At 39.7% G+C, this 26,612-nt stretch overlaps 2 protein-coding genes and 1 long non-coding RNA gene across 8 annotated transcripts; 1 reads left to right on the top strand and 2 right to left on the bottom strand.

The window, feature by feature from the left end:
• Window positions 1-921: 921 nt before the first annotated feature.
• On the bottom strand, window positions 922-21,239 carry LOC5517527 (tetratricopeptide repeat protein 28). 6 transcript variants are annotated; one of them, XM_048734744.1, is made up of 4 exons: window positions 21,055-21,239; window positions 20,873-20,966; window positions 4,927-5,038; window positions 922-4,229 (listed from the first exon to the last, which is right to left on the bottom strand). In XM_048734744.1, exon 4 carries the CDS (start codon window positions 4,207-4,209, stop codon window positions 1,240-1,242), a length of 2,970 nt encoding a protein of 989 aa, XP_048590701.1. In that variant the 5' UTR covers window positions 4,210-4,229; window positions 4,927-5,038; window positions 20,873-20,966; window positions 21,055-21,239; the 3' UTR covers window positions 922-1,239. The 6 variants fall into 6 exon arrangements, with proteins under 6 accessions (XP_048590701.1, XP_048590703.1, XP_048590702.1 ...); XM_048734746.1 differs by lacking the exons at window positions 20,873-20,966; window positions 21,055-21,239 and adding an exon at window positions 7,903-8,066 and having other exon boundaries at window positions 922-1,376; window positions 1,869-4,229; XM_048734745.1 differs by lacking the exons at window positions 20,873-20,966; window positions 21,055-21,239 and adding an exon at window positions 7,903-8,058 and having other exon boundaries at window positions 922-3,437; window positions 3,798-4,229.
• LOC116601208 lies at window positions 8,599-18,032 on the bottom strand. The gene is made up of 3 exons (XM_048734752.1): window positions 17,829-18,032; window positions 10,230-10,264; window positions 8,599-10,149 (listed from the first exon to the last, which is right to left on the bottom strand). Exon 3 carries the CDS (start codon window positions 10,147-10,149, stop codon window positions 9,124-9,126), a length of 1,026 nt encoding a protein of 341 aa, XP_048590709.1. The 5' UTR covers window positions 10,230-10,264; window positions 17,829-18,032; the 3' UTR covers window positions 8,599-9,123.
• On the top strand, window positions 20,047-21,028 carry LOC125573923. Its single transcript, XR_007314274.1, has 2 exons — window positions 20,047-20,281; window positions 20,778-21,028. It is a non-coding gene; the product is annotated as an uncharacterized LOC125573923 (long non-coding RNA).
• Window positions 21,240-26,612: the final 5,373 nt, after the last annotated feature.

Here is a 26,612-nt window from a genome sequence, read left to right as displayed (position 1 = left end):
GATAGCGTGAACGCAGCAATGTAGGTGTAACATCTACATCTGCGTCTGCAGTTGTAACAGCGGGTCCAACACTTGTATTTACATTTTATTTCCTCTTCTATTCCTACAAATACTATAATATGGACAAACACTAGTCTCTACTATACAATTAATATCATCATTATTATACTTATTTGATCCTATGCAAAGAGCATCAAAATATAGGATATACTTTATAATAATTAATAAAGAAAAGAAAAATGATGAAAAACCGTATCTTAATCTGCAGTTATAGCAATGGATTTCTTACATTCTAAGAAGAATTAACTTTGGGGATTATTTACTAATAATCTGGATTTGATTAATAAGCGGAATTAGCAAAGTGAAATTTAACTCGACTATTATTATCAAAGAATACAAGCCTTCGGGAATGCTTTTAGGGGTTCCCTCTCGAATAACCCTAAAAAAAAACATTCGCTCCCTCCGCAGAATGCGCACGCATCCCCCCACCTCTTGGTGGCCCAAAAGGGGGTCATTTCTTCTTAAGAAATCTTCGAATCTTTTGCTTTTTCTAAATGATTCCTATGACTGCGCACCCCTCCTCAGCCAATCCTGGGTACGCGCCTGTTCACAACCTTTTTGTTTTATTTTGTTAAATTGGTTACACTAAACTAGATTGTTTTATAGATAAGCTACGACTTGCGAATCAAAATCAATCAAAAGTTATTGACTTGTGCTCTGCCTTCAAATAAGCAAATAACGAATCACGGCCTTACTCTGGAGGGCACCTTTTCAAAAAAGACCCTAGAGAAAAATAGTACAAAAATGAATACACATGAGATATAACTGTCATACAAATATGAAAACAAGTCAAGCTGAGCTCACTCCTCCGAGTTCCCTGTGTTGCAGGGTTCCAGAGTTTCTTGAAACTTCCCTTCTACGTCTCTACCGTATAGTGACGTCATCACCGACGAGAACAAACGCGCCCCAGTAATAGGGGTGGCTGTATTTATCATTCATTGAGATGGTGTCCCGGATTGTCCGCTTGAGACTTGCACTAGTTGACAATCCGCTGGCCAGGTGACGATAGAAGCGCTCCATGAGCTCCAGTGTGGCATTGTCGCCAATAGTCCACAGCGTTGCGAGCACGGAGCGAGCTCCGGCAGCGAGGAACGCTCGCGCCAGACCCATCACGCCCTCGGCTCTGATCTGGCCTCTGCCGCTATGACAGCAGCTGAGCACGACCAGACTTGCGTTGATTTAACACGAGCTGATTTCCTTCATCGTCAGGAGGTATTCCTCTTTTTCGGCGGTATCATGCTTATCCATGCGTGGTTCTGGTGCGACTAATATTTCACCCGTCTGTGAGTCACCGTGCGAAGCGATGTGTATAACACCGACGCCTTTCTCGAGACTCTGCATCACCGCATTCTTGGTCGCTTGGTACTCGATCAAACATGTCACGTCGGGCAGTATTTCTCTGATCTTGATAGCTTCCTTACTTGCTGCAGGGAGATTTGCAAACCTCTCGTGAAAAGACATCACCACGTCGGCTCCACTCCTGTTGCGTGTAAATACGTTTGCGTTCGATCTTGGATTCGCAACGACAAGTACACCATGTTTGCAGTGCTTGTCTTCAGGACATTCTCGCAGTAACTTAAGAGAAGTGAGTGATGGGCCGAAACGAATTGCCTTTTTCTCAGCGAGGAATCTCCCGTCTGGCGACTGCAGAGCGCCGAATGGGACCATGAACGTAACTCCTTCAGGAACAAACACGACTTCAACTTGGGTGAGTTCCTTCTCAATTGGTTCAATCAGTATCCGGTACAGCTCTTTTAGTAGACCGGACCCTCTCTGTGTCTCGGCACTGCCTATTGGGGGTGGCGAACAGACGTCTTCTTCGTGCTCCTGTGGTACTTTACCGCTAGTACCCTCGTCACTCGCCTTCGGTTTTCCTGTGGTATGTGGTAAAGGAGACCTGGTAGCAAGGTGACACTCACTATCTCCGCCCCGCATCTTGGCGAAACTCTTGTCTTTTCTGTTCCCGCTTGATTCGCCTCCGATTTCATTCGTCTTCTCTGAGCCCTTGGACCCTAGTGTTACCCTTGCGAGTTCTGTCAGCACGTGTTGTTGTTCAGACTCGTCATCATAGTCCAGGTCCAGCGATCTGTCTTCGAAGGTATCATCGCGATTTTGACGGACGTGCCGATTTGCATCACATATAACTCTGTTGATCAGGTATTTGAGAAGAGATAGCCATTGTTCCGCTTCATCTGTCATTTGCATTGCTGCGGGATGTACAACTAACGGAGTTAGAGATGAGAGAGTGAATAAGTGAAGGTATATATCACTCAATGATACAACAACAAACAAGGGCGAGGTACCACTGACTAACAAACATACTTCTTGGTCTAATGAGCTCTTTGTTGCATCTCCTTGAAGTCCATATTTGGTTTGAAGGTTTTCACTAAGGGCGCGCGATCTTCCTTGCTCTGACACCAACAAGGCTTGGCTCTTTTTCCCGAGTACAACTGACACAAAGACTAGCCAGTGATATGCTTCAATATAGGTATCTACGATATTAGTTTTTGCTTCTTCTAGCTTTCCAAGATTAGTGAAGATTTGCTCGTAACAAATGAAGCTTTTTAAAAGATACGATTCCGCATCTTCAAACTGGCCCATACAGATATACAACTTGCCGATACCCTGGTATATATAAGAAAGAAAGCGAGTGCTAGTTTTCGGAGAATAATATTCTGCAAGCAGGAAGTACTCAAGTGCCTCCTTGTAGTTAAGACGAATAAAATGCACTTCAGCCATCATCCAATACAATATTGATTCTCTATACGTGCTACCACTCTTCTCGCACTTATCTATCGCTTGTTGGCAGCACTCCATAGCCTTATCGAGGTTACCTTGAGACAGGTGCAGCATACCCATCATAACATGTTTCTGTTCTTGCCCAACTACGTCGCCATTCTTTAAACATGAATCAAGCAGCTTTTCGTAACACTTGTTCGCCTCGTTGAAGTCTCCACTTTTCGTGTATAGTCCTCCACGCTTCCCTAGGTTGGGCTGCACGTTCTCTAACGTTGCAGCAAGACTGATTGCTTGACGAATGCATTTCTTCTCCTCCTCGTATTTACAAATAACTCCGTGAATAATCGCCATAGCGCCGTATGCATTAGCTTGACCCTCCTGGTCACCTGCCTTTTGAAATAGACTGAGTGCGTGTTGGTAGTTATTCAATGCGTCCTCGTACTTGGCCTGAAAGCTTTGCACTTTACCCATACCATGGTATGCATTAGCTTGACCACTCTCGTCACCTGTCTTTTGACATAGACTAAGTGCGTGTTGGTAGTTATTCATTGCGTCCTCGTACTTGCCCTGAGACCTGTGCACATTACCCATACCATGGTATGCTTCAGCTTGACCACTCTCGTCACCTGTCTTTTGACATAGACTAAGTGCGTGTTGGTAGTTATTCATTGCGTCCTCGTACTTGCCCTGAGACCTGTGCACATTACCCATACCATGGTATGCTTCAGCTTGACCACTCTCGTCACCTGTCTTTTGAAATAGACTAAGTGCGTGTTGGTAGTTATTCATTGCGTCCTCGTACTTGCCCTGAGACCTGTGCACATTACCCATACCATGGTATGCTTCAGCTTGACCACTCTCGTCACCTGTCTTTTGAAATAGACTAAGTGCGTGTTGGTAGTTATTCATTGCGTCCTCGTACTTGCCCTGAGACCTGTGCACATTACCCATACCATGGTATGCTTCAGCTTGACCACTCACGTCACCTGTCTTTTGACATAGACTAAGTGCGTGTTGGAAATTCTCCATTGACTGATTGTAATCGTGCAGCCTGCAATGAATTTCACCCATCAATCTATAACAAGCTGCTTGAGTCTGATTGTCATCATTTGATTTCGCTATTTCCATAGCAGCTGTATAACATGACATTGCATTTTCATACTGCGCTATTTTAGAAAATGTGTCGCCCGCTTTCAAATACACACACATCATCATCTTGCTGCTCCCGAGCAAGTACGAAATATCGTAACATACTTTCAGTAAACGAATCTGCTGGTCTGGTGTCAGCGGGCTCATGGTCATCCCCCACATAATCAGGAAACCGAATATGTCGGGAAGGTTGGACCACACACTGCCAATGGCGTCCCACTCGGCCACGCCCCAGTCAGAAAAAGGCTTGCCCTCAGACATCTTGTGGTGTTTTGCCAAATCTGAAATTAGATAACATAATTCAAAGAGATTATTTTAAAATACAATTTATTGTAATGTAATGCAAAATTTAGTATATGTATTGAGTATTAAGTATTATATGTATATAAGTATGTTTTTAGAATACCTTTCTTCATCACATTTGCATGCTCACACATATCTTCTAGAGTGACTGTTTTTGAAGAAATAGTCTTATTCGCACTTTTAAGGTAGCGCTGCACGCTTTTTTAAAAGGTTGGTTTATATGATTAGTTTTGGCTAGAGTAGTTAAGCTATTCACAGCAAAAATATGTTTCTATTTTATGTGTTAACACTTTATTTCTGACACTTTCTTTATCGAAAACGCACCGTCCCATTTTAAAACGACAGACAGAGGAGAAATCAAACATTCTGATGGCAATGATAATGTCCTTTTTTTCGTGCTTTGCGGTCGCGTACAAGCGCAGAGCTTCGAACGTGAAGGACGTTTTTTTTTTTTTTATCTATTTTTTGTTGCTCTTGGAATACTCATCAAACAGGGGAAAATAGCCGGCGTGTGGGAGTTCCCCCTCCCCTCCCCCCTAGCCTACGGGCCTGTGACGTGGGAGAGTAGTGTTGACATCTGTTGGCTTTGTCTTCTTACATTGCCCATTAGCGAGATCAGTCGGGATTTGAAACGCTGATTTTGAGTAAAGTTTACATCCTCAAGTATTCTTTTACCTTTTTGAGTGTTTATTGGTGTTTTATAGCACGAATAGATGCAAAGAAGTTGAATAATCGGCGTGACGTCACGGACAAGCGTGTGTGACCATTTATCCAACCGTTAGTGTTCCTGTTAGAAATATATATGTCTGTTAGAAATATATATGGTTTTCTTTTATTAGAAAATTACAATAGGCTTCCTCTTAGATTATTAACAGTTTTTTTCATGTCACGATGCATTTCTAAGAGAACTTGTTTTGGAGACGTAGATTTCTTTGCATAATAGAGTAAAGAGCCGTCCTAGTAACCTGGAGAAGATTCAAAACTTAAATAGAGTGAACACAACACTCATTAAAGTCGTAAGAAAAGAAGTGATGGAAGCTATTTTTCCACAGGACACAAACAAAAAATGACTTCGCAAAGTCAGAATAGAGAGTCTTAACCATAAATACGAAAAAAAGTCTGTTATAGAACTGACAAAATCCATAACTCGTTCAATGCTTGATATGGAACTTCCGAGTGTAAGGGACCGATCGTTATTTACGAAAATTACCCCCCCCCCCCCCTCCTCTGGGTATGGAAATGAAAAAAATAACCCCCTAAAAACTGCATTTCTAAAATTTTTCTCTGTGGACGTTATGGTAAATAATGAACTGGTATTTATGCTTAGGCTTTTTTAGTGTTCTCTGACAGTGTCTCTTTATAGTGTTTCTAAGGAAAAGTTCATTTATTATCCAAAGTAAGAATAGAGAGCCGTAACCATAAATACGAAAAAAAGTCTGTTATAGAACTGACAAAATCCATAACTCGTTCAATGCTTGATATGGAACTTCCGAGTGTAAGGGACCGATCGTTATTTACGTCCACGGGGGGGGGGGGGGGGGGGGGAGGGGGGGTGTTTTTAATAAATCCGAGATTGAAATTTTACCCCCCTGAAAAATGTAATGATAAAACTTAGACCCCCCTCAGAAATCATGACGTCTTAAAAATTACCATCACTCCCCCCACCCCGTATTTTTCAGTCAACGGAACATCGCCCTGCTTAATTTACAAATTTCAATTCAATTGCTCACATCTTATTACACTCTTAAAAGATTGGTGAAAATAAAGTGACGCGAAAATAAAGTGTCGCGAAAATTAGGATGCGCGAAAATTAAGTGAGTACACAAGAAACATTTGGGGCAGTATTGGTCGTTTAATAAGCTTTATGATACACCTTATGTACATAAAGTAAGGGTATATATATGAGCTTGACTTGTATAGGTTTTTATGAAAATAAATTTAGCCAACGCATCTTTTTGTTGAAAATTGTGTCAGTTTTGATGATTATAGCACATTAATTCCATTCCATTTAATTTGTTTTGCTTGATTTTATTATCCCAAAAATCGCGAAATCGCGAATGTAAAGTGATCGGGTTTATACGAAAATAGGAAAATCGCGAAAATAAAGTGTCGCGAAATATCGCCATCTCAAAATCTCGAAATTTTGACGCCGTGAAAATTATGTGTAATAAGGCAGATCGCCTGGTCGGTATCTCACGTGGAACAAGATTAAAAAAATGACCCCCCCCCCCCCCCCCCCTCCTCTGGGTATGGAAATGAAAAAAAAATAACCCCTAAAAACTGCATTTCTAAAATTTGTCTCTGTGGACGTTAAGGTAAACAATGAACTGGTATTTATGCTTAGGTTTTTTGGGTGTTCTCTAACAGTGTCTTTTTAATAGTGTTTCTAAGGAAAAGTTCATTTATTATCCCGAGGGGGGGGGGGGGGAAGAGTGAGGATTTTGATAAAAGTAAGGGATAAAATAAGTTGCCCTTCCCCCCCCCCTTCAGGAGGAACAAAATTTCTCATGCCCCTCCTTATGCTTCCTCCATATTTTAGGAACCCCCCCCCCCCCCCCCACCCACCCCTCCAGAAAAACAAAGAAGGAAGGAGGAAAGGAAGGAAGGAACGCAAAAGACAATGTCAAAGGAATGCGAGCAAGAGATTAGCTGCAAGCTGGTCAGGAAGTGGAGGGGAAAGAATTCGCTGAAAATATTAATTCAGAAAAAGTGAAGGCATTGAATTGCATAGATAAAACGTGGCTCTCCTGGATTGTGCGTGCCAATAACTGCCCCCAAACCGATGAGACTCGTTGGACCAAGAAGTCTGATTTGACACTTGGTCAAATTATATAGAAGAGACAAAACCCAAAGAAATGAGTGACCCCCGTTTTTAAAATCGATACACTTTCGACGCTCCCGCCTTTAGACCTTGGAAATTTCTCGAGGGCCCCCGATAGTACCCTCACCCCTCACCCCCCCCCCCCCCCCCCCCCCCCACCCCTCTCGGTATAATAAATGAACTTTCCCTAAGAAATTCTAATTCAAGAAAATATCCGAGTCCGAATCTAAGGCTAGGTTCCCAGCAAACTTCGCGGGCAAATTGACTCTCACTGGCTTTTCGACGTAATGTCGAAAAAACACACACAAAACCCTGTATCTCAAAATGTATGCTGTCCTTTATACAAAACCGCAGACATCGCTCAATGACAAGTAACAGCAATCTCTAATTTTAATGGCGGAACACGCTACAAGTTACTTGCAAGCTTCACGCCTAACGAAAGAGATACATTATGAATAAATTACCTATTGCATAATCTAAGAAACTCAGGCTTTCTCTCTCTTTTTAGAAATATATATGGTTTTCTTTTATCAGCAAAAAAAATAGGATTACAATAGAGTTCCTATTAGATTATTACTTGTATGAAAATGTCACGACACATTTACAAGAGGCTTTGGTTATAGATATCTTCGCACAACAGAGTAAAGAGCCGTCCTAGAAACCTAGAGAAGATTCAAAACTTATAAACAGTGAGTTGTAAGCGTAGGAGTGATGGAAGCTATTTTTTCCACATGACACAAACAAAAGATGACTTCGCAAGTCCAAAGTGAGTACAGAAAACCGTAACCATAACACCAAATAGTCTGTTATAGAACTGACAAAATCCATACCTCGTTCAATAATGCTTGGTATGAAGCTTTCGAGTGTAATGATACATAGAGGTTCCTTTCCTGAAACTTTTAACTTGATTACACCTTGTTCAACTTGCCTTTAAGCACAATTCGACACTACATCAGGGCTGTAGTTGAAGATCAAATGATGCTTTGCACAAAATACGAACAAACAAATAAATGTAGAAATTTGAATTGCAAATCACAAAACGTTTGTAGGGGATTCCCCCCATTAGCTAGTCTGAATAACAGACGAATTTAGGTTTATCCACAGGAAGCCCAAGCTCTTCAATTTCTTTTTATTAGCATTACGGTTAACAATGTACTAGTATTTATGTTAATACTTTATGACAGTTAAAAACGTATTTGGTGTTTCTTCAGAAAATTTAATAGGATCTTTTTTTAAATTGGTTCAAAGCTAATTCAAGAAGTAGTCAGCCGAATCTGCACTGAATGGCAAGTTTCCAGCAAAATTCGCAGACATATTCACTCTTAGGACATATAAAAAAAATAGGCAGTCAAAGACTGCATGTGACTCAAGGTATAATGCATAAGAAACGTAAAGAGTAGAGACTTTAGTGTAGGTCTTAGCATAGTGAATTGTTTTTGAAGAAGTTAGAATTTACAGTGTAAGCATAAGAAACAGAAAGATGTGAAAAATTAGGTTGTGTGGCTAAACACCATAAAAATGTTCAATTTTGCAAAATATAAACATTTTATTTCCACTTCAATATAAATATATAACGTGAATACAATTTTTGTGGCTTTTCAAAAATATTGATATAGTTATAATATGAACAGTAACATCTTATATAAAAATATATTCAATAAAATCCCTTTAAAATAATATTTGTCTGTACTTTCACTCTATTTTGTAATATAATTGTGAAATGTTTGTTGATTAGAAACAATATATCATGGATGGTCTTGGTTGACCAATAACTAGATTTTGGCTTATACAATATGATCAATATGAGTTGAATATCAGCAAGACCATTGTACACAGTCATCTAGATACTGTACAATATGAACAATAACAATAATGCTGGTTCCAGTTTTACAACTAAACGAACTCTAAATTTAACTTTTTTGAATGAATTTCTCTGTATTATACAAGAAAAGCAGAGAATATCAGACATTTTGCCTGTAGTTCAACAAAAACTCAAAATATGCAAATAAATGTTTTTCTGTAGTGTTTATACCTTCGACGTGTTTTGAGGTCTAAAAGAGAACCTGATGAATGACAGAGGTTGAATTATCCACAATAAGTTGCTTAGTTCCAGCAGTTAAGAAAAGCTTGTTCAGTTCTTTAGGTGATAAGTCATCTATTCTAGTGTCGCCTTTGTTGATGGAGATGAGAAAACTTTGCAGGCCATCATTAAAGCATGTGTACATCTGCATTTTGCCATCAGTTTTCTTGACAGTTAAGTTGCAAACCAGTTTTGTTTGGCATTCTGAAAAGAGCATTGTTTGGCAAGTTGGCAGGGGACATGTTATCATGTCATCTTCACTATCATCTTGATTTAGCGTGGTGTTGCATACAACACAAGAGTTTGCTGCTTTCACATTGGCACCGATAAACCGTCCCTCGATAATATTTTCAGCAAATTGCTCAGATGTTAAGTTTATGTCATGGATTTGTCGATCAGCTGGTTCAATTGATGTTGAAGTATTTGTAGATAGATATTTAACGTCATCAAATACTCTGATTCTAACATTCTTAAATGTGTACGTTTTTCCACATTCTACTCTGTCAATGAGGTCTTCCCAGAGAGTGAGTTTTATTGTGCTATGCTCATCACCAATGATACAGTCTGATTTCTTTAGCTGTTGACCTTGTTTAATGATCAATTGATTTTCGTGATTCTTTGTTACCACCTTAGCAACAATGTCAACTGCCTTGTATTCTGGCGCTGATAACGCTTCTTGCACCGTCACAATAGATGAGACAACTTGGGAGTTATATGAGAATTCTGGCGCTGCTGATGTTATCTTTGATTTTTTCGTCATTCTGAACTCTTCAGAGGTACTGGTGCTAGCCATTCTTTTGGTGGCTGTGATTTTTATTGGTGATTTATTTTGGTATGGTTCAAGGAGATTTTTTCTTAGCTGTGGGTCATAGCACACGGCACGGACCTTTTCAGCTTCTCCAGTTTGGACAAGACAGTCAAAGTATGGTTTTCTGTGTTTTTTTTTCGCATGCTTAACAGGACTTAGGCTATGAACAAAACCCTCTAAGTTGAACATCTGAAAGAATAGAACTTATTTTAGTCATTGCAAACACATTGTTTATTATGCTTTACACAACAAAGAAATATATATCTTACCTGGTGAGTCGTCAGCTTTGTTGAGTTGTTGTTGTCTGCAATTAAAAGGAGATGTTATGTAATAATATTAGCAAAGAGTACAAAGATATTACCTAAGATAAGATGGAAACGAAAAATAGAAATGAGATTAAGATACAAGTACTTACGGGTTTGTTGTAGGAGTGCTCATGTTGGTATTCTGTAATGAAATAAAGTGTATCTAAACAATTGCACTATTGAGTGTATTTAACTGTGTTTCTAATACATAATATTTATAATAAGTACCTAATTATTCAGAATACCGGTAGTCTTATAAGAACATAATCAGTATGTGCTAATGTTAAATAAACTAGTGTGTAATGTAAATTGTTTGCACTGTTTTTATAGACTCCATTATCAATTTTTGCCTTTAGTTAATGAAGCTGTTTATCAATACACAAATGGCTTTATGATCAGAAAAATATGTCTCCAAAATCTGAAAGCTTGTTTGCACTTCAGGTAAATTAGTGTAGATGTGGTCAATACAGGTTTTACTGTCTGTTGTACTACATGAAACTAGCTGTCTATAACAATTTTGTGTTATAAAAAAGTTATAAAGTGATGCACGGCGTGATTCACTGAACCAGTTCACATTGAAATCATCAATAAAAATGTTAATTTGTGTTGGTAGAGAGTCTAGTGTCTCTTTCATAGCATTACATAATTCTGTTATTGATACTGTTGGTGAGCTGTATACTCCCACTATTGTAATATGAGGTATGATCATAAACCTCAAAATAGTTATTTCTACACCATGTATATTACTACAAAATGGATATCCTGGGTAATAGTCAAGACGGCTATACACTGCTGTACTTCCATATGGCCTTACATTTTGTCTTGGTGTACCATCATTTCTGAACAATGTATAGTTTTTATCATCTAATAGATATGAATCATCATTTTCATGCTGAAAAAATCTTGTTTCTGAAAAAAATATTTACATCAGTGCTTGAGTAATTTAAGTCATGACGTATGTCATCTATATGCTTGTGCAATGATCTTGCATTGAGAAAACAGATTTTAATACTAGCTTGAGGTGCTTCATATATGGGACTAACAGAAAGTGACAGTTTTCCTTCAGTTCTCAATCGATGCATTTCAGTTTGGACGTCAGTATTAACAGCTATTTTGCTTTCACATAAGTCAGTTATATATAGACCATCTATAGTTGTTACTCTACTTAATCCTACATAATGTATATGAGGAATGGCTCTTTTGGTTTCAAAATTTACTACAATTCTACTTTCAGTATCACCCTGTGATCTATGTATTGTTTTAGCAGCAGCAGGTCTAAGGGGAAATTGTTTTCTCATCACGTGTACAGATCTTGTTCTACCTACAGCAAATTGAGTGCTAATAGGTTTGATTGGTGTCCATGTTGGTTCAATATCATTGACATATAGCTGTCTATTATCATGCCTGGTTTTTCGACCAACATCAGCATGATCAAACTGTACCCATATAATACCTGATGGTTTGTCTGTTTTATGTATTTGCATAAATTTTATGACACTACCAGCACCATTGGTCATACCATCATCATTTCTAGTGTTTAGTGATATCTCTGTTCTTTCACCAATTGCCAAATGCAAAACAGAATGCAGTTGTTTTGTTTTTCTAGGATCTTTAGGTATTTGCTTTAATATTTTGTCTCTAAGTTCTTCCGAATCTGTTCCAATGACAGTGTCATGTGCTTTAATAGAGTATTTTGGACCCTGAAGAGCATTATGAGCTTTATAGTTGAAGTCATTGACTTTAGCATTTTGAATAAATAAATGAGGTGCATCTTTGGGATACTGAGCACTAGTGTGGTTAAGAATTCTTTCCTTTAATTTGATTATATCCTCTTTAGTATGATTTCCCTCTCTTAATCTATTCAATAATTCAGCAAAGTCTTTGCTTTCCCTCTGTCGCATGATTTCTTTAAGTTCAAACATTTTGAAAAGTTCTTGCCATACATTAGGTGCAAGAACACCATATTCATCATTATCCATGTCTTTAAATATATAACCATCCATTACAGGTTGTAATTGAAACAAATCTCCTATAGCAACAATACTAACACCGCCAAATGGTAGCGAGCTGCCTTTGATGTCTTTAAGTCTATTATTGAATTGGACATTAAACATAGTATTACCAACCATAGATATTTCATCTACAAATATCAACTTAAGTCCACCTATTTGGCATCTTAATGTATTAAGCCTACTTGAATCAAGTTTCTTATAGTTCTTTAATGACTGACAGGCTGGTACTGCTAAAGCACTATGAATGGTATTGCCCTTTATATTATATGCTGCTTTCCCTGTGGGTGCTAACATAAGTATTTTTGTTTCAGCAAAATTAACGCCAGGTCTGGTGTTATAATATTTCAAAGCAGCTTGGTATAAGGCTTTAGTGACATGTGATTTACCCACACCTGCACCACCACTTAGAAAGCAGTAAAATGCCTCACCAGAAGTTTTTATTAAATGTAGTACATGATAGAAAAATTCTTTTTGCTCTTTATTCAACGTCTGTACCATACATCTATATTCATCATCTGGCAGTTCATTCATAATATTTAAGTGTTTCAGTATTATCAACTGATGGTATTCCTAAATCATCTGATAGATTATAGTTTCCAGTGAAGTCAGGATGTAAGTCTTGATCACCTTCAGCTCGGTCTTGTTGTTCAAGATTTTGAGTACAAGGTGCTATCTCATCAAATCTATCCTCTAATCTATTCATGTCTTGTTGTATTTCATTAAAGTCCTCATTGCAAACTGCATATTGTTTCATTTGTTCATTGATGACATTGGCAAGTAACATATAGCGTTCTTCATAAGATGAAAATGTACCAAGAATATCAGTTTCTTCATTTTGCCATGGAGTAAATAGCATTAGAAGTTCACGATAATGTTTTTCCGGCTCAGCTTCCTTATTAAACCACACACTTCTAATTATCCTAGCCTTTGCTCGTTTTTTAGTTTTGCTACGTGGTGTTTTCTGAGCTTCTGTATCATCATCATCATCATTTAGATTATCATCAACAAAATTCTCTAACGGAAGACCATCAACATCAACTTGATTAGTTTGTTTTACATAAGGCTTTCCAGCACAATCATACCATGCTGCCCAGTCTGCAAGTGTGATATTTTCTAGTTTTAGAGGGCGCTTTGAATATCTTTTGAGTAAACCACTGGTATAGATTTCTTCAGAGTCATCATCCATTTCATTAATATTATCCATTGGTTTTAATAGGTCAACTCTTTCATTAGGTGGTGATGTATTTATAAATATTATCTGTCTAGATGATTTTCTCATTGGAAGCTGTAACACAATGTACACTGCTTCTTGTGCACTTATCTCAACATTATTGAGGAACTTACTTCCAATATCCCTTACTTGTTGTTTTATTGTTTTAGTACCTTGCCTAGCTTCAGTACATGCCTCTCTTAAAAGTTCACTCATGCCTTTCTGGCCTTTTGATATATAATTCACTATGTACACAGCACATGCATAGACATCTAAGACAAACTGTATATCCATGTTAGCTCTCCATGCAGAGAGACAATCAGGGTTGTAATTATTTATGCGTAATTCATTGGGATTTCTTTTCAGAAACACAGTAGGTGTGTTAATCGATGAACTTACAGCAAGTAAATAGTTTTGTTTAGTGATATTAAGGTTCACGAGTAACTGGTCAAATGTAATATCTTCACCTTCTTTGCTTTCATCTAGATACACTTGAATTGCCTTCCAATTATCTCTATATATTTTTATTTCCTTTTCGGGTGTATCCTCATCTAGAGGATATATTATCATAGTTTGCTTCATTGGTGGCTGTGGATAGTTAAATCTACATTTGCTACTTGTATTTTTACGGCATGTATGCGAATGTCTATGTACCTGTCTATTAACCAAGACTAGTAAATCAGCATTGTCTACTGGCTTTTGGCAAGTTATTATCTTATCAATAAATGATGTGACATCTTCATCACTATCTATTTGAAATTGTGGTGCATCTTCAAGCCACATCAGCATATGTATATGAGGAGACCCTCTTTGCTGATATTCTACACGGTAAAACCAGTCAGATATTTTACCTAAAGGTTGAGCAGGACTGAACAAGAAGTTTGCTAAAAATTGATTAACTTGATAATCAAAGTGTCTTGCACATGTCACAGGGTCACTCTGAATTAAGCGACACCTGTCATCCCAATTAAAATTGTCTATTTGTTCATCAGTGTATTCCTTATTGTCTACAAGCTGACCAAGTATTCTAAGTAGGTGCATCCATTGTGTTTCAGCTGATGAGAAACTACAAAATAGTGTAGCAGGACCTAACTGCCTAATCATTGCAAACAGATCTTTTTTAGCTTTTTCAAAGTATGGAGGTGAACCTCTCAATGCATTTAAAAATTTGTATCCATCATCATGACGAATCAATCTCTCTATTGATCCTTGCTTTTTAAGTTGTCCAGCAGTAATATTTTTGTTGTTTCCCTTACATTTTCTCAGAGCTATATGTGATTTTCCTAAGAGAATTTTCATTTGCAACTTTTTTGTTTTGTAAAATATATTTTCAATGCACACTGCAGCTCGTCTGTCAGACCGTCTCAACTCTGATTTACATATATCACTATAGTTAATATCGACTAATCTTTGTTTATTGTCAATTCGTGGTTGTCCAAGAAATATTCCAGGGTATGCTAACTCTTCACAATATTTGTCTCTAAAAACACTTAATGGTCTATTCCCTTCACCTGGAGCAATATTTAATATGTTTTGCCTTTCATTATCTTCTAAAAAGTCAGTTGCTGTAAACATAGTATCAGTAACACCACCAATTGTTTCTGCTTCATCTTCATGTGATTCATTTTGGTCTAGCCCTTCAGAATCAATATCATTGTCATCAGTTTCATCTATTGTATCTGACTGTACCTTCTCATTAATTTCATCATTATCAGCTCTGTTGTATTGATTGATCCAGTCATTATTCAGTACTATACCTTCATCTCTATATAAACTACTATGTGTTATAAGCCAATTTGCTGCTTGAAGTACTTTATATGGTCTTACATTTAGTGACAGTGCAGAACTCTTATATTTCAGCATCCGCTTTAAATTAACTTTAATTGTAGCAGTTTGATTTTGCAATCGTGGTAATATATTAACTGTATTAGTTACATCAGCAGGTACATTAACAATATTTCCATGTATCTTAAGCTGTCTCCCCCTAGGTGCCTGCATTAATTTTTAAAATGCAATTCTTGGAGCTAATAATCTACATTCTAGTTCATTGAGATCAAAGAAATCTGGTTTATCTGGAAATGCCATACCATTCGCTACAGCACATGGTGGGACTTTATTTTTTTGCAAATAATTAGAGCATGTTCTACAAACCCATTCTTTGTTACCAACACTTATCTTATTTGATAGATATTTCACAACATCAGGATTTGATTGTCTCAGCTTAGTAGTACTACTCACACTATGTTTATACCATAGTTGATCACAACATATACAAATATACAGAGGGCCTTGGTTTACTATTTCATGGAACCGCTTTATTGCAAATTCAATGGATGAGTTAGCTCTATATTTTCTTTGGTATTCATTACGCTTTGATTTCTTTTCCGGTGATGCATTCATTTCTCTATTTTTTCTTTGGTATTCATTTCTCTTTGATTTTTTTTCTGGTGATGCATTCATTTCTCTATATTTTCTTAGGTATTCATTACACTTTAATTTCTTTTCTGGTGATGAATTAATTTCTCTATATTTTCTTAGGTATTCATTACACTTTAATTTCTTTTCTGGTGATGCATTCATTTCTCTATAATTTCTTTGGTATTCATTTCTCTTTGATTTTTTTTCTGGTGAAGTATTATTTTGTTTGGATTGCCTGTATTCCTTCATGTATTGCCTGATGTAGGTAGCCCTGTCTTGCTTTTTTGTTTCATTTGAATTAGAACTTTTGCTTGTACTTGCTTGCTTTCTTTTTTCTGGACGACTCGAAATTGTATTTTCCCTGTCAATATTGTTCGAACTTTGTTGATGTGAAACAGAATATGTTGATACGTAGTGCACTTGACCAATATGTCCTATGTATATTGTTCTAATATTATTTATTATTGTATTTGCTGGCTCAACTAATGTGACTTCCCTAATATTTGAATCTGATTCTATAATATGAATCTTTAAACTCATTGCATCAGCAACAGCCTGTATTATAATATGATTGGCCCATGTTCCTTGTAGAGACATATTAGTTAAATACTGTGACCAAGATGAATCTATGATACTTTCAATAAATCGTTCAGGATTGTCCTTTAAATATCTCACTCCTAAAGCTCTAATTTCTGCATGTTTATTTGAATTACCATATAGCTGATGTGATACTGATTTGAAAAAGCAATCACCTCCTCCACCAACATCTAGTGGTGTTAAACCATGTCGAAGCATTCGGTATCTTAACGTAAAGTCACCATTACTATATAAACATATATCTTCAATATTATTATTATCAGTTACAGGACCAGGATTCAATTCAATGTCCCCAGACAATAAAAGAGTTTGTTTACATCCATTATACCTCACTGATGTTTTACAAGTTGCTCTAAAAAAGGAGCTATAGAAACTATTAAGTCTGTTAATGTATTTCAATTTCCAATAGTTATAGTTTGTAGCAATTCTGTAAAAAACAGATGAAACAGGTGTGCCCTTAATAATCATCTTTTTGTGTCTTTTTCTTAACTTTCTATATCTGAGCAATCTCATAACTTTTTTTAGGGATATTCTAGATGGTTCTCTATCTCTACATTTGTGATTTAGTTGCTTTGAACATATTCGAGAATGTCTATGATTTTCTATACACTTGGAGATCTTGATAGATGGACAAGATGCATGTTTATTATTATCATGTTTGTTTTCAATACTAGGCATAGTTTTCTCAAATGCATTTGTTATACTGTTATTACTAGTTTTTGAGGTGAATTCGTCAACAAGATTACTTCGATCATTATATACAGTGCTAAAAATGTGATTTGTTTGCCCTGTTTTATCCGACAAATACAGCAACATGTACACAGGTATCCCGAAAATACTTTTGTTCACAAATTGGTTTCCACAATATTTGCCATTATAGTGCCTTTCAGTCACATTGCTGTGATTATTAGTTTCCCGAAGGAAATTTTCAGTGTGCCGAAGCACAGTTAAGATCACATTGCTGTGATTACTAGTTCCCCGAAGGGAATATTCAGTGTGCCGAAGCACATTTTGAGCCCCATTTCTGGGTTTGTTTGCTTCCCGAAGGAATTCTATGCTCTCCCAAAGGAGATTTTGAGCCCCATTTCTGGGTTTATTGGTTCCCCAAAGGGAATTGAAGGACACCATACGGCCATAAGGACTGGTCTTGTGTAATAAGGCAAGCGATGCAATCGAGCTTTTGTTGGCAAACAAACCACATAAAGCACCCCAAAATCTGAAATATTCTTTAGAAATACCAACATGACAAATGCATAAAAGGTTGTGCCTAGTACTAAACACAAAAGGGATAGAATACATTGTAAAAGAAGTATTCAATCAACTCACCTTCACAAGAGCTCGTGAAATCAAACGAGAAGTGCGAAGAGAAAGCACATGTTTGACTCCAATCATTTTTTGCTCGTGGACTATAATTCAAAACAACGTCGTAATCCGAAATCAATCCGATCCCTCTTCGCCAGCAACATCTACGACGACGATCACGTGTTCGATGAATGACCGCTAGGAACGCCTGCTTCAAGTGAAATTCTATTGTTTACAACTCTTTCTTTCACTCACTCAAACCGATGGCATAGTGACGAGAGGCCCCATAAGGCCTTTCGTCACAAAAATTGTCGTTTTTGGTTGCCTCCTGCCTCTAGAATTTGCGCCGCATGCGGATTTATTTATATGAATATGTATGGTGGATGTATCCCTATCCCAAACAGTGTCTGGCGAGAGACGAACAAGACGTTCCTTTCGAAACAGGTCTTTCGTGTAATTCAAATTACGAGGCAAAACTGAAGCGAAGCAAAAGTCGTCTGCGGCTTGCGAAACACCGACATATCTTACATCATTATACTGAAAATCGAAGAGCTATACATATAAATGATATCTCTAATTGAACTAGACCCTGCGCGCAGGGTTGACTGGTATACCTGAGATCTGCAACTTGTTTGGGCCCTGTGTTCTGACATGTATGACAAAGATTTTACTGCTCAATTTGTATTTGATAAAATATATATACAATCTTGGTTTGTATTGTAAATGTCATATCACAACACTGATTGGGCTAAGAAAGGTAAGAGCATCATCTTTTCAGGTGGGGGGGTGGACTTGAGGTGTGCTGCATGAATGGGACTGATTGTCCAATCTTTTACATGGTAAAAATCTTAAAAATACTATCCTCAAAGCAGAGTTAGCACAGTAATAAAATTAAGGAAAGCTGAGAATGTGTTTTCAAATTGTTATTTATTAAAAAAAATATTTGGTTCACAGCCCTCAATGTGCTATCACTTAGGGGTAAATTTATTTTAACACCTAAAGCCAGTCATATTGTATTAACAATATAATTTTATTGAAAATTATCATTTTATTTATGTAAGTGCAAAGTAAACAACAACATTTATTTATTTTGAAGTCAAATGAGAGGGCTATAGAATATCCAGACTTTAAATTAGATTATATACATATTTTCAAGACGGCACAATTATCTAGATTTAATTGAAAATGTTCCATAAAAATAAAATGACATTAAATTAAAAATAAAGGTATTTAAGAAAAATAACAAAACTCATCTAAAGGAAGCACCAAAAAAAAAAGCGCCAAAGTACCAAAATAATTTTCATAGATTTAATTTTCATGTTTACCTCTAAATAGATACCAAAGCCAAAGCAGCAGGATTTTAACTTTTCTAGTACAAGACTTTTGACACCTAAGTATTGATGAAAACTGCTTGATATTCTGATGGAACTTGTCTCAATTTAAGTCACACATATTCTGTACTTAATTGGAATCGTAATGGTAAAAATGATATGACATTCAATAACAGAGATCAAGATATTTTATAGTAAGAAAATAAAATTCATCTTATGAGTACACAGTCAAGTGTCCGATCTAAGTAGCCTATTCTTTTGGATTCATTCATCGACAAACTACTTCAACTTCAAGATAGATAAAGCAATAAAGGTAAATACCTCAAGTCCATTCATGAGTGTCCAGTGCACATTTGATTAAGTCTTAAGGTAAACTGTATGTGTAAGTGTAAAGCAGTCAGCACATTAACTTTAATCTCGACCCTCACGTGTATCGGGTCTATTCGGGTTGCAAATGTATTAACACGAGTAAATAAAGCGAAATCAATCCAAGCTGAGATAATTTTCCACAATAACTTGGTAGAAATTGAGGCTATGGTAAAATATACAGTTATCGAATCGCGAATCGGGCCTTTAACTCCACAAATAACATTGATCTGAGAGCTGGAATCTTAAGATTTAAGATGGCGGCCATGACACAGTTTTAAATTATGCAGAAAGTATTCTGGTAACTAGGCATTGCAATAACGTAGAACGGTAGGCTAGATACATCTTGTAAGAAAAATGCTTATGTGAGGTCGGGCGTGTGTTACCCTGGTCCCAGAGCCTCGGAGATGCTCAAGGCTCTGGGACCAGGGTAGGCGTGTGTCGGCGGCGAGGTAAAAGTTCAAAGAGAATGTGAGCTGTCACTCATCAATCATGTCTCATACCAACGTCACAATATTGGCCGTAACTAGGCAGTTTTCGAACAATGGAATCGAGCGTTGCTTCACTCCCTTCCAATTTTATATAGAACCTAAATATGAAGTTAGGTTCGGAGAGCGTTCGGGCTAGTCACGAACACTCAAGACGCTTTGGTTACTCAGTACTGTTCAAATGTTTCGAGAGTTGAAAACAACCATCGCGTGGGTTTTTAGACAAGAAAAATAGAAATATAACGAAAAAGGATTTCGCTGAATTGGGAGGCAGGAGACATTTCGCACAAAGGTTAGAGATATTTTATTCGCTGAATACAATATTCAATACAAATTGGGAATGCATTTTTGGTTATTTTATTAAGAAATCGCTGACAAAGTATCCTAACCGTGGTACAACCATGGTAGTTCCATGGTGCGAACTAGGGTTTCTCTATCTTCTTAGAAATATCATTTCCTTTAATCAACAACAAACTAGGATCACAACAGGTTTCCTCTTAGATTAACTTGCGCTAAAAAGTGACAAACTCGTTAAATGTTGGAGCCAAAGAATTCGCCCGATTTTTGTATAATCTGGCAAACATACAGAACTATAGCCTCGCTTCAGTAGGGGCTCTCATTTTTTGCATATTGTTTTGAGAGTGACGCTTATTTAAAAGAGGGCGCATATTCAAATCCTTACGGTATATATCCTATATTTATTTTAATGTTAACATACAACCTATAAATCTATGTACCCAATATATATGTTTATCTATATTACAAACAGTACTGTGTGTTTAATCTAGCCTATTAGGCGAAGGGAGAAATGACAGTGAAACATGGTAAGAATTAGCAGGGCTCGCTAGTGCTGATTACGACATTTAACTGAGAAAGTACTCACCAATCAAATCAAATCCCGGAGGTCAAAAGAACAAAAAAGAAGTGATAAAGCTCTCTTTGCACAAGTCGAGCGAATGAAGACGGCTTCACGAAGGCTGAGGTTTAAAAGACAGAGGAAAAGTTAGCCATGACACAAAAGAGAGCGGAGTCAAAACCAGAACGACAAACCCGAATTTAGCTTACCGCTTGTGCTGGTTATTGGCTAAAATGTCAATAAAGCAACGATGAAGCTCGCTATTGACAATTTAAGCGATGGTAGACGTTAACACGCAGGTTCTATAAATCCAAAAGCCAGTAAATGTGAACCTCGCTAAACACGCAAACAGGAAATTCTACTAAGTGAAAGTGAAAGGATTGGCGGGGGACTCCCCTTATTAGTATGCAGAAACAGTACGTCATGTGGGTATCAGGCTTTCTCAAGAGGAAAATACACAGGTATCTATCCATAATATATAGATTTAGGCACTGCCTAAAAGCGGAGCCAGCATAAACACCTTTTGTGTTGACTGATCAAAGGTATTATTGGGGGGATCTAGGATCCTGCTCTCTACTGAGATTTATTTATTGTACCAACCAAATGGATCCAGGCCTTATTCAATAATTTAAATTATGCAGTACATCAAAGTTAACAAACACAATTCCTGGTGTGGATATGGCTGTCAAAGTTGTCAAGAGTCTAATGGTAAATTCTTATGTCCCATCATAGAAGTTCCATTATGAATATCTTTTTTTCAATTAAAACAATACTCCGACAAGCTTTGCCCTTGTGCAGAAAATGTCATGGATGTAACAGCATTCCAAAGATTCAAAATAATATATTTAGACTGTTTAGATGCCATACTGTGATTTTTATGTATTGATTTAGATTCTCTCCTTCATTGGACCGAATATTCAGAAAAATGTCTGGAAATTAAAATCCAAAAATATATCTCCTTTCATGCATTACATATTGGTCCAGCCCACTACCATATAGTGGCCTTGTTGTTGGTGGCCTACTCCCAAATGAATGCGATGAAAAAAAAACAGATTGAAAATGCTAACTTCTAATTTCAAACCAAACCCTTTCATTGACCTATGTTTGGGGTAGAGAGGAAGCAAAGAATATCAATTGACTAAAAAATAATCGACGAGAGTGGAGATACAAAGTGAATTGACTCAACTTGAAAGGTTTGGTGAAACAAAAATATAACAGTAATGAAAATAATTTGATTGAGCATTTCTTGACATTTCCCCTTTCCCATTATCTTAACCCTTTCACCACCACAGGCCTATAAAGAGGCCATGTCTTTGCTATCCAAGCTATGTGAACAGAATTCTATTATTGAAAAAGAACAAGGTTGTTGCTAGTGTTATAAAGTTTAAGTATCTTGCCCTAAAAACCCTTCCCCTTAATAAAAGTTCCATTAATGTACATTTGTAAAGCTACACTCTTACAAGCCTTGTTCTTGCGAAAAACAATGGATGAAACAGGATTTCAAAGATGGAATATAGGGCCAGACACAATTTTAGATAAGGTGCAATGCTGAAGTTTCAATGTACCATTTTAAGTGGTGATTTTCCATCCCCATGGGATGCACATTATATTTTGGTGTTTTGAGAAACCCTGGATCTAACTATTCCAATGAAATAAATCTAAACCTTTAAAATAAATGTAATGGGCATGAGACTTGGAAAGAAAATCCTAAAAAGAAAATATAAGTGAAAGTAATAAATAAAAAAATTTCTAATTTAAAAATCAAATCTGTTCATTAATTTATTTTTGGTGTAGAGGGGAAATAGCAAAGAGCATCAATTGCATAAAAATAGTCAACAGGGAGAAGAAAAAGGAAGAAATATGACTCTTCCTTAAATGTTTGAAAAGAAAATATAATAACAATAATGTGATAAAAATATTCAGTACTTTTCTAAAATATCCCCTTTCCCATTATCTTTAGGTTGATAGAAAACTGTTTTCTTTACAGATTTATTATTTAAAAAGCAAAAGTTTGTTTTTAGTTTTATATTATAAAAGTATCTTGTTAAAAAAAAACTATTGAGTGTGTACTACTGAATCACATAGTAATGAACTAGTCTTTTGCGCCCCCTCCCTTATGGTCCCGCAGAAGTCAGGGGTTAATGTGGGGTTCTAGACCACTTTTTAACCAGAATATATGGGGTGGTGGTATTGACTGTTTTTGACTCTTAACTTGGAGACAGGCTTTTATTAAAGTTTAATCCCCCACCCTTCCCTGGGACCATGGGTCACGGCCGCGTGGCGATATACCCTAGGATGGCGCGTAGCACTTTAGTCTGTACCTTACAGCACTCGTCAATGATGATCACTTATGCGAGACGGTCGAGTTTGTGCCCCAGCTCGGAAGGTCTCCACTCCTCTATCGGCTTCTCCGCTGGTATGCAGAGGTATTGGTGGTAGGTTTGAGCCTTCACCGCGAGGCGCGGGTTGTTGCGATGGTCGTGGGCGAGGTCGTTCTCGGGGGTGAGCACCACAACGTTGCGGCCGCGGAACATGCTCACCGCCCACTCGGTCTTCCCCGATCCTCCCTGGCCGGCTAGATACATCCTCGCAGAGGTTGCGGCCACTAGATCGCACGGCAGACTCGGCGCAGTGCTTGGCTCCCTAGCCAAGCACCCCGACCTCTTCAGACCCCAAGCCGCGACGGGTCGCCACTCGTACCCAGGCTTCTTGTGGCGCCACTCTCCATACCTCGGATTTCGCTCCACGAGCTTCACACCACTGGGCACCGCCTTTGCGTATATGGCATCTGTGCACACTCGGAGGACGGCTTCGCGAGGGATCCGCCTCAACATGCGTCGCAACGCTATGTTTGTGTACGCCAAGACGAAGGCCCTGATATGGTACCATTGTGAGCGCCGGACACCGTCTTTGTATTGGATCAGATGAGCCCCGTCGGCATGCTCGAAGTTAAGTAAGTGGCCGGTGCCCGCAAGGAGGTTTGTCAGATACGCGGCTTCTTCACGGTCGCGGACTACGATCTAGGACTCGTCGCCATGGCGAGCGCACTTGCCTACGAAACGGACAGCGAGATCTCGACCCTGCGAGTCTTCGCCGCCGGGGCGGCACGCGATGGAGTGGGACAACTTGATGGAGTCCTTTTTTTCGACGCTATACAACACCTCCCTCGCCGCGGCCATGGCGAGGTCACCCGAGTCTAACAGGTCCTTGAGCTCTGGCGTGGTGATCCAGCCCTCGTTTTGTTCCAAGTGCTGCCCTACCCTCCCGGAAGTGTAGGGGTGGCAGGCCTCAGAGAACCCCCACTCGGTCAGCTGAATGGCCCCGGTCAGTTGAAGAACCTCGCTCAATGGCCGTCCCGCAACATCCGCGATACGATACACGTTCGTAGGGAAGCCGTATTTCCGTACCAAATCAATGGCGTCCGAGGCGCCGCCGAAGACGCTGTCCTCGCATCCTAGGTACGACGCACGCATGTCGATGTGCGCATGAGGCTGCGCCCCTAAGTTTTCCTTGCTATTCCACACTTTGGACTCAACCTGCGCCGCTAGCCAGACGTCCCTGTATTTAAGAGGCGTTGGCCTGATGTTTTCTCTTTGGGTCCACTTCTTGAAGCGATACCCTACTGCGCCGCCCATCGAGTGCGTAGCTTCGGTGTACTCTTGGTAGGCTGGGTGATCATCAGGGAGCCATTGAGGATCATGACCAGTCTCGTCTTTAAACGCCCTGTCCCGACCGGTACAGTTTGCCTTCGTGCGTGACTATATGTGTGGGCACACAGCCAGATCCTCGTGCTTCTGGGGATCGCCCTGTTTATAAAGCGGATGAGCACATATCGCACCTTCGCCTCGCGCGTCTTTGTGGCGGCACTGGTGGCGCGAGGTGCTGCCTCCCCCTGGCATAACGAACGAAGCTCCCTCTCAGCCTCGAAGTCTAGGCCGTGGACGCTCGCGATCGCAGGTGGTTCAGTCGGAAGCTCCGCACAGGCGTGGTTATTGTGGCAAGGGATGCGGATTTGTGTGTACCCCCTCTCGTACTTTCCCGAGTCCCACAGGACGTTGCCCAGGGCGTCCACGGCTACCAGCTTTATCCCGAGCTTCTTTTCCATCTCAAAGAGGTCTTCTTTGGTGCATCCCGTAGGGGCCAGCTTCTTGTCGAATCGCTCGAGGATCTTGCCTCGTGTCTTGGTTAGACCAAGGGAGCGCGAGGTGCCGCGATTCCTCAAGAAGTCGGCAACATAGCTCACAACACAGTTAGCGAAGGCGTCACTCCACTCTCGCTTAAACATTGGCCCAGGCTCACCCTTTTGCTCAGGTAGAGGGCGAAGCTCGTATCTCACGTAGACGAGGTACTCTCGTCCTTTCTCCCAAATACCCGCATCGATGCCTTCCAGGGCACCGACTGCGATTTGGCCCCCTCTTTTGACTAACGACCCACCGATCTTGTGCTCCGAACGCCCTTCCTCCTCTGTGATTGGCGCCAATGGCTCTGCGGGGGCCTTACCAACGACCGTAAAGAGTCTGTAACGTCGGTCGGGGTCTACCATCTCGAGTACCAGCGGAAGCACTGCGTTCGCCCGCAGAGACTCTCGCTCGTGCGAGACCCACCACACCGAGCCGTCGTCATTAATATCAGGCCCCCGAACAACCGGCTTTGGAGCAATGACACCTGTTCCACCAAGATCTTGTATCTCCTGGTAAACACTGGCGCTTATATCTTGGCCCCGAAGAAGGGCGCCGCCGACGAAGAGAGGGTGGTACTCCTCGGGGTCTAAGCCCTCTGGGCCCCCTTGCCGCCGTCCCGACAGCAAAGGGTCGACTTCCTCTGTCCACACTTTCTCCGGTACGAGCGGCTTAAGCAGCCTGTGTTTGACATCGTCGGGGATGTCCTCGTCCAGGATGTTCTGGACCAGCCCTGCCAGTACGGCGGGCGCCTCTTTGTCACGCATGCTACAGAGAACCTCCTCTATGTAAGCGTCCATGTTTGGGCACACCTTGTGCCACCCAGTCTCTAACTGAGCGTTTGGGTATGCCTTGTGCCACCCAGTCTCTAATTGACCGTACTGCGGGCTGCGATGTCAGACAGGACGAGTGCGAACCATCCCCGAGCGCGCCTCTCGATGCCACGCATCCTCTGCCCTTCACGATTCGCTCCGCAGGGGCGGCACAACCGCGTCTCCGACTTAGTCCCTATGCCGCAGACCCTGCACGGCACTGGTAGGGGGCTGCCCTTACGCAGCCTTTGGAGGTGCACCTTGCAGTAGGTGTCCATGCATCTCCGGCCGCACGTGTTTGCGTGGCCGATCTTTAGCCACCCGCAATAATCTTTTCCGCACTTCATCCTTCGAACGCTCGGTATACCACAGGACAGACGGATGTCTAATTGCAAGTCCGCCTCCCAGCCGCCCGGCCTACATGAACAAGTGCCCTAATTATTCATGTACGTGAAACGCACCCGGTCTACAGCCCTAATTAAGTATTCATGTACGTGAAACGCGCCCGGCCTACATGAACAATTGCCCTAATTATCTATGTACGTGAAATCGATTTGGCCTACATTAGCAATTGCCAAAAGCTTATGTACGTGAAACCGGTTTGGCCTACATTAGCAATTGCCAAAAGCTTATGTACGTGAAACATTATCTGCCTGATATATAGAGACAGGCCTGGGGGGGCTCGGAGGGGGGATTCGCGCCTCCCAAACCTAAGATGGGGTTGGGGGTGCCGGAGGGGCCCGCCGCGGCCCCCAGGGGGGTTTCACTCAAACTACC

Source organism: Nematostella vectensis, chromosome 11 (genome assembly GCF_932526225.1).
Source record: "Nematostella vectensis chromosome 11, jaNemVect1.1, whole genome shotgun sequence".
NCBI lineage: Eukaryota > Metazoa > Cnidaria > Anthozoa > Actiniaria > Edwardsiidae > Nematostella > Nematostella vectensis.
The sequence above is the reverse complement of the archived record's forward strand: the minus strand, read 5'-3'. Positions and strand labels throughout refer to the sequence as shown.